Here is a 12941-nt window from a genome sequence, read left to right as displayed (position 1 = left end):
AAATGACAAAGCTTTTCTTCTACATATAAAAAGTGCTACATTAAACAGTTTCAAGTCAACTCATGCTGCTTATTTTATTACAGCATTTGGGAAGCCTGTAGTTGATTTTTATTATGTAAATGTTATATTTTTATCAACATGTAATAGCAGGGACCCTGCCATTCAAAACTAGGCTGCTACTTTACTAATGATTAATGTAACTATAGCTGAACAAATAGTACAATAGCAATAGGAGAGACTATTCATCCCTGAACACCATGGATTTCATGTAGGGTTTATGATGCAGTTACATTATTATATCAACTATCAGAGACAGAAACTCTTCATTTAACATAATGTCCTTTTTTGCTGCTTCAACACAACTCAATAAACACAGAAAAAGGTCAAGTTAAATAACAGAGAGGGCTTTGCTGTCCGTAACACACACACACCGCAAAATGAGCTAACGTTACACTAAAAGCTAATTAGCCTTCACCTCAAGCCAGGACTGCGAGCGAGCTGAGCTGCAGTTTAAGTTTCTAGAACGTCAACGGGCTCATAGTGATGTTACTAGTATTTGACTGGGAGGTGTTTATTATAATTCGGGGAGAGTCTGCTGCCTGATGCTCACCTGCTAAACACCTATCTGCTCGACGCCGAAGCACTGACGACATGCGCTCTGAATACGCACTGCTGATTGGCTGTTACCGCTCTGTATGTAACCAATCAGATGGTTGTGTGGGTGGGACAATGCTGGGTGCTGAGACAGAGGCAGAAGAAGCAAAGCAGCTTGTTAAGACTTTAGCTTAGAAACTCGTTCGGTACACCTCCAAACCGAAACCCCCGTACCGAAACAGTTCAATACAAATACACGTACCGTTACACCCCTAGACTTCATGCTTCTTCAAAAAAAATAACCTCTCTTTGGTACAGGAGCGGTGCCGCTGACAAATTTGGAATTGGTCCGCTTTGCAGTCATGGTGCATAGATGCAGACAGGTTGTCCACTTGGATGTAAGTATGGAACTTACCGATATGTGACTTATAATAGAACACCTTACTTACTGTTAATACATTGTAATGATCACCTAATGCTGTGGTTCTCAAACTTTTTTTCACCGAGTACTACCTCAGCAAAAACCTGGCTCTCCAAGTATCACCACAATGACAAACATTAAATTACAGTAGCGTAGTAGGCCTCAGTATTCATTAAAACAAGGCAGAAGTTTTATTTTACAGGTATATTTAATGTTTTTAGCCACTGTAACACACACAATTTCGACAGTAACACTGTTTGAATATGTATTCAAGTGATTCTTTGGAGTGGGCAGCACGGAGGAACAGGGCTTAGTGCATGTGCCTCACAATACGAAGGTCCTGGGTTCAATCCTGGGCTCGTGATCATCTGTGTGGAGTTTGCAAGTTACTGTTGCGGGTACTCCTGCTTCCTCCAACCTCCAAAACATGCACCTGGGGATATGTTGAATGGCAACACTAAATTGGCCCTAGTGTGTGAATGTTGTCTGTCTAACTGTGTTATCCCTGTGATGAGGTGGTGCCATCCGCCCGATTGCAGCTGAGATAGACTCCAGCACCCCCCGCGACCCTAAACGAGACAAGCGGTAGAAAATGGATGGATGGAGTCTTTGGAGTACCATTGGATGGATCCCGCATACTACTAGTGGCAGAGTGTATATAGAGAGTATGAACAACTCAATGAGAGGCGCATGTTTGTTACCTAGGACGTGTGCATGCAATTGAGTCGTTCAGACGAAATCAACCAAAATAATACGTTTAAATATAGTTCTAAATGTACTCCAGCTCATAAACTTACAATTAAACACGCCTTAACTTTGTCAAAGTAGTATGTACTGTATAATAATTATTCAGGGGCAATTTTGCTGCCGTTTTTGATGCACTCCACCGCTATATTCATGCATGTTTAGTGACCACCAGCTTTCTAACACGCCCCCGCCGGCGAAATGTGTGTCAGAAAACACACGGCAACCAAAAATAAACGTATTACCCTCATTTTGCCAAAAGCCTCATTATTTTTGGACCAACAATTACGGAGAAATTATGACTTTTAGTTCAATTAGGCCCGAGAAAACATGGCGGCGGCGACTACATGGACTTTGCTTTGAAAATGTTCCCTCTGAGTTAACGGAGCCGATCGCTTCATTTCACTTCATTTCAATCGCTTCTACTTCCGTGGCGTCTCGGTGTGCAATGCTGTTGGAGGAGAAAAATATTTGATGTTGCAGTTTGATTTTGAACGTGCAACTAGCGTCTGTCCGTCAGCTGCTGGGGCTGAGAGTTACCATGCAGCAGAGGATGTCGGTAACGTTGTCAAAACTTGTTTATAAAGTCTTTAGTTTGACTGGGAGTCACTCGTCCTTTAATTTAACTGCTAACTTTGTCAGTGTTCCAATAACATCAACACTAGCTAAAATGTTTAGTAATCTCATCGAATTGAACACAGGCTGAGTTGTCGGTGAGGCACAAAGATTGTGTATTAAATGTGGGAGTTATCACTCCTGTTTATTTTTGTTAATCAAACTGTTGCACTGAACCACATGGTGTTGTTGGAGAAGAACAAAGCTTGATTATTAGACTTTATCTTCATTAGCCAAACTGGTTTGTGTTTTATATTGATATCAAAAAGTAAACACCATGTTTTTTACATTACTTGTGTTTTTTCATTCCACAAAGTAATTGCTTTAATAATCATTCATGTGACACAGCATTTTGTTAGTTTTATGGTGTATAATTAATACCTATACGATAGATTTCTGCCCATACTCTCAATGGATCTGTCCCGATGTACATGTACACATTTTACAACATGTAAATGTATGTACATAACTTAAAAAATACCTCTATGAAAATGTAAAAATAGAGGCTGGGTAGGGCATATATATATATATATATATATATATATATATATATATATATATATATATATATATATATATATATATATATATATATATATATATATATATATATATATATATAGCTGGACGAAGTGGCTGGGGAGAGAGAAGTCTGGGCTTCCCTGCTTAGGCTGCTGCCCCCGCGACCCGACCTCGGATAAGCGGAAGAAGATGGATGGATTTTAATCGATTAGTTGTTGCAGCCCTAATATATATGTATGTATATACAGTGGGGCAAAAAAGTATTTAGTCAGCCACCCATTGATTGTCAATGGGTGGCTGACTAAATACTTTTTTGCCCCTATGTATGTATGTATGTATATATATATATATACTATGTATGTATGTATATATATATATACTATGTATATATACTATGTATATATACTATGTATATATATATATATATATATATATATATATATATGTATATATATATATATATATGTATATATATATATATATATATATATATATATATATATATATATATATATGTATATATGTATGTTTCCCATAAACTGCCAAGATACCTGTGGCTATGGCGTGGTCATGACATCGAGTAATTTGCATAATTTACTACAATGATATGATTTTCTCTAAAAAGGCTCAAAAAATGTATACTTACTAATTAATAACAGTTTTGTTTTAAACGTCCGTCCATCCATCCATCCATTTTACAATATAATTACAACACTTTATGTACATATTTATATACAGATTTGAACAATAAGTTATTCACTGAAATATATTTATTAATTGTGGTTCTTACAAAAATATATCTTATTAAATATAAAAGCTAAAATGTCTCTTAAAGCTCTGCCCCTTTAATTAGTGCATACTAAATAATTTAACTTTAGCCTACTACTACAACCATATTATTTACCAGCAACATAAAGTGAAACAAAGGCAGAGGTGTCCTGCCACAGTCAGTAACAAATAAACAGAAAACAGTAGTGGTCAAATACAAATAAGGCAACAAGAGAAGTATCCTACACTTCTCTTTTGTAAAGTAAATCTGAACAGCCTATATGGGCATCTACATCAACTATATGATTTGCCTGAGAAGCTGGACAGGACAAAAAAACAAACAAAAACATTTTTTATTTTTTTTATTTTTTTTAATTTATTTGTGGCGGACGTAATTCTTTCGTGGCGGGCCGCCACAAATAAATGAATGTGGGAAACACTGATATACATGTGTGTGTGTGTGTGTGTGTGTGTGTGTGTATATATACTGTATGTATATATATATATATATATATATATATATATATATATATATATATATATATATATATATATATATATATATATATGTATATGTATATATATATATATATATATATATGTATATATATATATATATATATATATGTGTATATATATATATATACATATGTGTGTATATATATATATGTATATATATATATATATATGTATATATATACATATGTGTATATATATTGCCGTGGCATGTCATGGCTTCCTGATTTCATTATCACCATATTGCCTTGAATACTGAACCAATGCTGCTTTTTACTGAAATACTTATTAGTTTATTTTGAATTATTGGTGACACACGCAGAAAAGGTGCAATATTGAAGCAAGCTTTTGTCAGGCAAAGTGTATTAATTCACTGTTAGAGTGTGATATACCAAGCTTCCCATGTGTATGTATGCTTGCTTACTTCACACAAGAAACTGCTGTGCAAGGTAACTGTTCCGGGCGAACCTTAATTTCTCATATTTTTCTCCTTTTTGGGTTGCAGGAAACGTATCTAATTGTTTTCCTGCATTTTTGCGAGTGGCACTCCCCATGCCGCCAAACAGGGCATGTTTACACGGCCAACACTCTTATGTATAATGAGAAAGTGCAGTGTCTGTATTTAACATAGCGCCCTGTGTGAAACCAGGTTGTCCATACTTTCTGACTAGTGCAGGGGTCCCCAAACTCAGCCGCCAGCGTCCAAAATTTGGCCCGCGGGAAGTCCCAAGTTAAAAAATAAAATAAAAATAATAATTAAAAAAAAAAAGTATTTGTATTTTTTTTAATCTGTCCACAGCGTTTGGGGATCCCTGGACTAGTGGGACACGTACCACAGTTTGAGAATCCCTCACTTATTGAGTATTACCTCCTGAAGATGGTTATCTTTTCTTCATCCAGTCAGAGTCCTGGACCCATTTGCTCAAAACCGCGAGCACAACTATAAAAAGCAGCTTTTTTGAAGAACCCAGTCCGGAGTTCCTGCATGTAAGTCTTTAGAAAATCCTGTAAACCTGTGTGAAACACTCTTTTTCTTCTAATTTAGCTTTATCTGCTTCTTAACAACCAGGAAGCTGTCCACTCTGTCAATTCCATTCTGTTGACTGAATCCAACTACAACATGGAAGTCCCACCTTACTTTGTGTCGGTACGAACAGGACCATCCTACATGGAGAATCCCTGTCAGCGTGCAGCGTACAATCATTTGTGTTCATGTGTGATTTGCAGCTGTTTCCAGATCAGGCCACATTACTGCTGACCGTTGGGGCCCTTAGTCAGATAATCCTCCATCTTGATCTGAGTCCTGTCATCCCCATTCTGTGCACATTTCAGGTTGGTCCAAATGTCTTACTCCATTACACAACGAAGATACTTTAGTGATTTCCAACACGTATTGAAGTGGTTCATCTATAGCATGGGTATCCATCGTCCAATTTGAGCTCGCAGCTTCAGAGTTCCCACGTGTACTGGAACACCTGGGAAATGATTAACAAATTTTCCACTCATGAAAAACATAAGCAGGTTTTTTGCGGGTCATTAAAAGCATTAAGAGGCATGTAATGGATGTTGTGAAATTGAAGGCCTTAAACTGATAGTCAATAGGTCGTAATTAGTAGTGATGTAACAGTATTTAAGATACTGCGGTATTTCGGTATCTAAATAACAATAAAACCGTAAATTACATCTCCCAAAATTCTCTGCGTAGCATGAGTGGGTGAGGTCTGTGTGTGGAAGGTTGTGAAGGAGAGAGAGGATTGTTTTTTCGGACATTTCCTGAAGTTTGCATTAAAAATAATTCCATAACTTTTTGAGTTATGTTGCTGAAAGACCCTTGAGACAACACAACCTCTTATATTGCGTATACTGCAAGTCAAAGTCGCGGCCTTTCCCTGAAGGGTTTCCAAGACGACACATAAAGCCAGTCAGAAGTTGTGACGTTTTAATGCACTTTTTTTCTTTTCAATAACATTGAATCAACTCTTGGTTTAAAAGGATTTGTTATCCATGTTATAAGTAGGAACTGCGCCAGGCGGCAGAGTGGACAAAAAAAAATGTTTGGTGATGCTGCACTGCGGGAAACGCAAGAAATATAAGACGCTACGTGATAAACCCATTTGATGCCAGCGAGGCTACGCGTCAATTTGTGAGGTATTTACATTATTAAACGTTAAATTGTCAGATAACCTTTTTGAGAATCAGCATTTTCCAAAGTGATATACAGCAGACACTGAAGTTGAAAGACACTAACGTGAACATTGTTTTACATTTGCTTCACTGGATGTTTAGATTGTCAGTTTAAAGACAGTTAACTGAAAGTATATATAAAACATGTACATATAATTGTTTTTAGTAATATCATTAGAACATTTAAGCATTATGTTTGTGTTCAATTACAGTATGTGTGTTTACCTTTAACATTGTTTCAACTTTATTTTCCACACTAACATTTTTAAGACTTTTTTTGGGGAAGCGGGGGTACAAATATACCGCAAAAATATCGTACCGTGAGATTTGACACTGTTACACCCCGAGTAATTGGTAATTGAACGATAAAGGAAAATAAACTTAAATTATTTTTCCGGCATTGATAAATTACTCCATATGTTTCTTTTCTTTGTCTCTGGCTTTCAAAAGAAGTCTTAATTTATTGCATCGCTCTCAGCACCGAACAGAGTGAAGCCTCTTGTCAATCAACCACACTCTTTGTTTTCGGTATGAGCAGGCGGCACCGCTGGCTTACACACACAAGATACACTGACACCGCTTCACTATTTGCGACTCACTAGTGAGAAGCACTGCTAAGTAACAAAAGTTTGGAGGAAAAAAGATGATTGATTACAAAGCCAAATGTCCCTGTGTGGGAATATTTAATCTTCACACTGAATAAGCAACAACACGAACAAATGCCGTGATGGCTTTGGCCAAAAAAAAAAAAGCCATCCCCACCCAGTTTTTCCAATCGAGGAAAACAGCTAATTTAATTGATTTAAATCGCTGGCACTAATTTAGGATACGAGTGTTGAGTGTTTTAAAGTTACGAGCTAGGTCATGAAACTGATTGAGCTCTGAGCCTGAGGTGCCACTGAATTAAAATACTGCGTATGTGCACATAAAGGTGTGGATTAGGGATTTGTGTTCTTTCATTTTCATTCAAAAATAAAAAGTAATTGCAAAGAGTCAGATATGCACAGAAACCACAGGAAGAGCCCTCCACCCTCCCAAAACGAGTAAATTAGGCAGTGAAAACCTGAACAATTATGTTTATTTGAACCAGTGGCATTTATTTCCAGTGCTGGCACAAATGAATATTATTTGTCATGGCTGCATTAGCTTTAAAGCTATCAATCTGCCAATTTGACTTAATTTTGTATCTTTTAAACAAATCAAACACAATCAAAGGGCCTTGAACGGGCTCTAAGAAAATGTCAGGGAAAGCAAAAAAACCTGAGCTTTATTGGATCTCAGCACTGTGTTAGAAAATTAGTTACTTATCAAAAATATACATTATGAGATAATTTTGCTGTAGTTTTTGTCACATGTGGATGAGCATATATTGACCTACATTGGCTTGGTCTTGGCATTGGTATCAGATTGGGCCCCAGCATCCTTAAATTTTTCTGAGACACGTTTGGACAACCCTGGATGTTTTCATTTTTTAAGCACATACTTTATTTTCAACATGCTGTTTGATGTTTTTATGACAGAACAACATTTGGGCTCTCAACTGGTTCTGGAACAGGCTGTTACCCAAAAACCATAAAATCGGCCTTGTCAAGAAGATCTACCGGGAGCTGGAAAACTGTTCGGGTGTGATTCCAATTATTTTCTCCAGTCACGTTGACTAATTTCAGTCATTGTGACAAAATCTGGCAGACACGTTTATTAAATTAGCGTCATGGCTCCCATCTTGTCTTTGTTCACTCATTTAGTAAAGAACACCTTAATGTGTCTTCAGTCCACCAGACGAGTTCTGTTTCCTGCTGCTGAGAACTGGGACCTGTAAGTTCTGTCTTGCCCTTGTAGCTTTTTTTTTTTTTTTTTAGCTGCATTAGGTGTTGTTGATGCCAGTTTTCTTTTTCTAGCAACTTTCAGCTGGGGCACCTCCTCCCTCTCCTCCTCTGCTTGGAGGGCCAGTTAACCCCGGCAATGCTGAGCTTCTACTCGTCTGAGACGGGTCCCTTCTTGAACCTCAGGCCCCACGTCTTCGAGGTCTACCTGCGTATGTTCAGCACCTGCACTGCCCCGAAGCTGACCGTCAGCCAGACGGGGGAGCTCTGCTTTTTTAACAAGCCTTGGGAGCCGATCGCAGGTCAGCAAAGGTTCAGCGTTGGGTCGCTCTCATCTCCTTCAGAAAAATTAACCTCTCTCTGGTTCAGGTTTGCATCCAGTAGAAGGTTTACAGCTGCTCGGCTTTGTACTCCTTGTCCATAGATGCAACCTGGTCATCTACACTAATGTAAGTCACCTGGATGACCTCTGTTTTTGTACTTCCACCAAAAAGGGCTACCCCAAGTTTTCCCTACCAATCTGGTACAGGGTAAAACAGCTTGTTATTGCCCATACACAAAACCAGTCAGTTTTTCCTTTGGACCGACCAACATAGATAGTGTTTCTCATGAACAGCTCATAAGCACATGGTCTGCCAGAGCAAAAGACAGAGCAGGTGAGGATGAGTGTTACCAATTTGTCGACTTAGTTGTGATATTAACCCTTGTGCAAGCTTAAAGGGGAACTGCACTTCTTTTGGACATTTGCCTATCATTCTGAGAGACAAGAACACATCTTTCTATTTTTTTTAATTTTAAAGATGATAAACACTTGGAAGATGCAGCTAATGGAAGTCACCGTTGTAGCCTTCAAAACCCTCCGTTTTGTAAACACACTGCAAGTATATACAGTCGTGGTCAAAAGTTTATATACACTTGTAAAGAACATAATGTCATGGCTGTCTTGAGTTTCTACAACTCTTATTTTTTTGTGATAGAACAGGGGTCACCAACGCGGTGCCCGCGGGCACCAGGTAGCCCGTAAGGACCAGATGAGTAGCCCGCTGGCCTGTTCTAAAAATAGCTCAAATAGCAGCACTTACCAGTGAGCTGCCTCTATTATTTAAATTGTATTTATTTACTAGCAAGCTGGTCTCGCTTTGCTCGACATTTTTAATTCTAAGAGAGACAAAACTCAAATAGAATTTGAAAATCCAAGAAAATATTTTAAAGACTTGGTCTTCACTAACTGACAAAGAAACAGATGACAGATTTGGTGTCCAGTTCAAAGTGTGACATGATTTATTTAAAAATTTGAGAGTTGACTTTTGTATTTTACATGAGTTATTATTTGTACAAACATGGTGCAAAGTATTTCATGATTTGTTAAAAAAAATGTTAGTGGCTAGCTAGTTAAAATTGGATATTGTGATTTCACAAGACTGTCTTAGAAGTGATCATTTGAAAATGTTCAATTTGAAAAATGTGCACTTAGAGAAAATATAAAAATAAAGTGTTGCATATTGATATTTATCTGTTTCTATATATATTTATTGTGAGAAATCATTAAGATGATCAGAGTTTCCACAAAGATAAATATCATTAATTATTAATAATAACATAGAGTTAAAAGTAAATTGAGCAAATTGGCTATTTCTGGCAATTTATTTAAGTGTGTATCAAACTGGTAGCCCTTCGCATTAATCAGTACCCAAGAAGTAGCGCTTGGTTTCAAAAAGGTTGGTGACCCCTGTGATAGAGTGATTGGAGCACATACTTGTTGGTGACAAAAAACATTCATGAAGTTTGGTTATTTTATGAATTTATTATGGGTTTACTGAAAATGTAAACAAATCTGCTGGGTCAAAAGTATTCATACAGCAATGTTAATATTTGGTTACATGTCCCTTGGCAAGTTTCACTGCAATAAGGCGCTTTTGGTAGCCGTCCACAAGCTTCTGGCAAGCTTCTGGTTGAATTTTTGACCACTCCTCTTGACAAAATTGGTGCAGTTCAGCTAATTATGTTGGTTTTCTGACATGGACTTGTTTCTTCAGCATTGTCCACACATTTAAGTCAGGACTTTGGGAAGGCCATTCTAAAACCTTAATTCCAGCCTGATTTAGCCATTCCTTTACCACTTTTGACGTGTGTTCGGGGCCATTTTCCTGTTTGAACACCCAACTACACCCAAGACCCATTGTCCTGAAGAATTTGGAGGTACTCCTCCTTTTTCCATTGTCCCATTTACTCTCTGTTAAGCACCAGTTCCATTGGCAGCAAAACAGACCCAGAGCATAATATTACCACAACCATGCTTGACGGTAGGATTGGTGTTCCTGGGATTAAAGGCCTCACCTTTTCTCCGCCAAACATATTGCTGGGTAGTGTGGCCAAACATCTAAATTTTTGTTTCATCTTACATCACGTGGACAATGATAAGACCTTCTGGAGGAAAGTTCTGTGGTCAGGTGAAACAAATTGAGCTGTTTGGCCAACAGGACAATGACCCCAAACACACGTCAAAAGTGGTAAAGGAATGGCTAAATCAGGCTACAATTAAGGTTTTAGAATGGCCTTCTCAAAGCCTGACTTAAAAGTGTGGACAATGCTGAACAAACAAGTCCATGTCAGAAAAAACAACAAATTTAGCTCAACTGTGCCAATTTGTCAAGGGGAGTGGTCAAAAATTCAAGCAGAAGCTTGTGGATGGCTACCAAAAGCGCCTTATTGCAGTGAAACTTGCCAAGGGACATGTAACCAAATATTAACATTGCTGTATGTATACTTTTGACCCAGCAGATTTGGTCACATTTTCAGTAGACCCATAATCAATTCATAAAAGAACCAAACTTCATGAATGTTTTTGTCACCAAACAAGTATGTGCTCCAATCACTATATCACAAAAAAATAAGAGTTGTAGAAATGATTGGAAATTCAAGACAGCCATGGCATTATGTTCTTTACAAGTGTATGTAAACTTTTGACCACGACTGTATATAATGTAGTAACAGACACGTTCATAAAACTATGTACGGTAATATGTTCAATATTTACCTCATTTGGTCATTTTAAGCATTGCTGGAAGTAATTATTTGGCATATTTATTTCGGTTTCTTTAGCGGCGCATGTCCGACAATGTGTTTCTCTACATCAGGATAAGAGTAAGTGTGTATACTTTATTTTCACATCCATTTCGAACAATGTTGCAATCAAAACCACATTGCAATTTTCTATTAAAAAAATTCCGGTGAAATTTTAGACCTCTAACCTTCAAATTGAACAATCCTATTACATAAGGAACACATGTTAAACTTGTTTGGGGTTGAGGGTAGTAGGGTTACCAGGGTTAAGTGAGAAATCTGCGCCATTGAGATGCCCCCTTTAAAAAATTTTTTTTTAAAAAAAGTCTCTAGTGAAGTGAATCATATTTATATAGCACTTTTCTCTAGCGCTTTTACATAGTGACACCCAATATCTAAGTTACATTTAAACCAGTGTGGGTGGCACTGTGAGCAGGTGGGTAAAGTGTCTTGCCCAAGGACACAGGGGCAGTGACTAGAATGGCGGAAGCGGGGCTCGAACCTGGAACCCTCAAGTTGCTGGCACGGCCACACTACCAACCGAGCTATACCCCCAACCGAGCTGTACCGCCTAATCTAATAGCACTCAGGGAGCTGGCTCTGTCTGGTTTGGGATGTTAAATGACAAAAAGACGTGACATCAATCATGACATGATTAATTGCTGAACGCTTCTCGCAAAAACACATCTCTCTCAAATGTGTCAAAACATCAATCTTGTATTAAGAGAATGGATACCAGGATTAATCCACAATCACTATTTCTGCTTGTCCTTCAGTCCGATTGTTGGATCAGTCTGCTCATGCTCGTCGGCAGAGCCCACACATGTATCCCAAAACCAAGTGATGTCTACCTGCGTGTGAGTTTGTCGTCTTTCGTTTCCTGACATATTTTTTTTTAGCCCCGTTTGCATTTTTAAATGTCTCTTTTGACTCCTTTGGTTTCCTTCATTGAGCCAGGAAGCTGTACAACTTGTGAACAGTATTCTGCAGACTTGCTCCGGCCGGAACATGAACATCTCAGGGAAATTCTTCATGGTATGAATGTGAACAACTGAGCGAACAACTTCCTTTTTAGTCTGTCACGTACACTAATTGTGTGCGCATGTGTCTCTCTCTCTCTCTAGCGTGACATTGATCAATCCAAGTTGCTGCTGCTCACTGGCGCTTTGAGAGAGATCATTCTCCATCCTCTACTCAGTCCAGTCATCCCCATTCTGAAAACCTTCCAGGTAAGAGCAAATACGCTGATGAGCTCGTACGAGTGAGAAGCTGCCTCCTGTTGGTTGGGAAGTAAAGTGCAACTAGTTCAGTGGTTCTTAACCTGGGTTCGATCAAACTCTAGGGGTTCGGTGAGTCGGCCTCAGGGGTTCGGCAGAGCCTCCGCCGCGGAGGTCAAGACACACCCGACTCATCGTGTAAACACAAACTTCTCCCTGTCGGCGTATTATGGATACGCCCAAACAATGTTCCCTCTAATTTTCCATATGTGTGAGCAAACGCAAAAACTCCTTGAGCATTCAGTGGAGCACATGTGAGCGACGTCAGACGTGCACATGCACTGTGGTCACACCTGCAGCACACCAGACCCAAACCTGACTAAATAACAAGTTTAATGTTTTATTATTATAATCAAATGACAGCAGTCATTTCCTTGAGATTATTTTCTAATATAAGTGTTTTGGCCCACTTAC

General features: G+C 38.4%; 1 protein-coding gene across 1 annotated transcript in view; it reads left to right on the top strand.

The window, feature by feature from the left end:
• Nucleotides 1-12941, top strand: part of LOC133633513 (uncharacterized) — a 34678-nt gene that overhangs the window by 15005 nt on the left and 6732 nt on the right. Inside the window, exons 20-30 of the mRNA XM_062026054.1 lie at nucleotides 913-992; nucleotides 5081-5167; nucleotides 5250-5327; nucleotides 5408-5512; nucleotides 7885-7987; nucleotides 8110-8179; nucleotides 8263-8489; nucleotides 8557-8636; nucleotides 12027-12107; nucleotides 12208-12285; nucleotides 12375-12479. Coding sequence (XP_061882038.1) covers nucleotides 913-992; nucleotides 5081-5167; nucleotides 5250-5327; nucleotides 5408-5512; nucleotides 7885-7987; nucleotides 8110-8179; nucleotides 8263-8489; nucleotides 8557-8636; nucleotides 12027-12107; nucleotides 12208-12285; nucleotides 12375-12479 — 1094 coding nt within the window. The remainder of the gene's footprint in view (nucleotides 1-912; nucleotides 993-5080; nucleotides 5168-5249; nucleotides 5328-5407; nucleotides 5513-7884; nucleotides 7988-8109; nucleotides 8180-8262; nucleotides 8490-8556; nucleotides 8637-12026; nucleotides 12108-12207; nucleotides 12286-12374; nucleotides 12480-12941) is intronic.

Source organism: Entelurus aequoreus, linkage group LG18, assembly GCF_033978785.1.
Source record: "Entelurus aequoreus isolate RoL-2023_Sb linkage group LG18, RoL_Eaeq_v1.1, whole genome shotgun sequence".
In the NCBI taxonomy this organism is placed as follows: domain Eukaryota; kingdom Metazoa; phylum Chordata; class Actinopteri; order Syngnathiformes; family Syngnathidae; genus Entelurus; species Entelurus aequoreus.
This window is presented reverse-complemented; position numbering and strand designations above follow the sequence as displayed.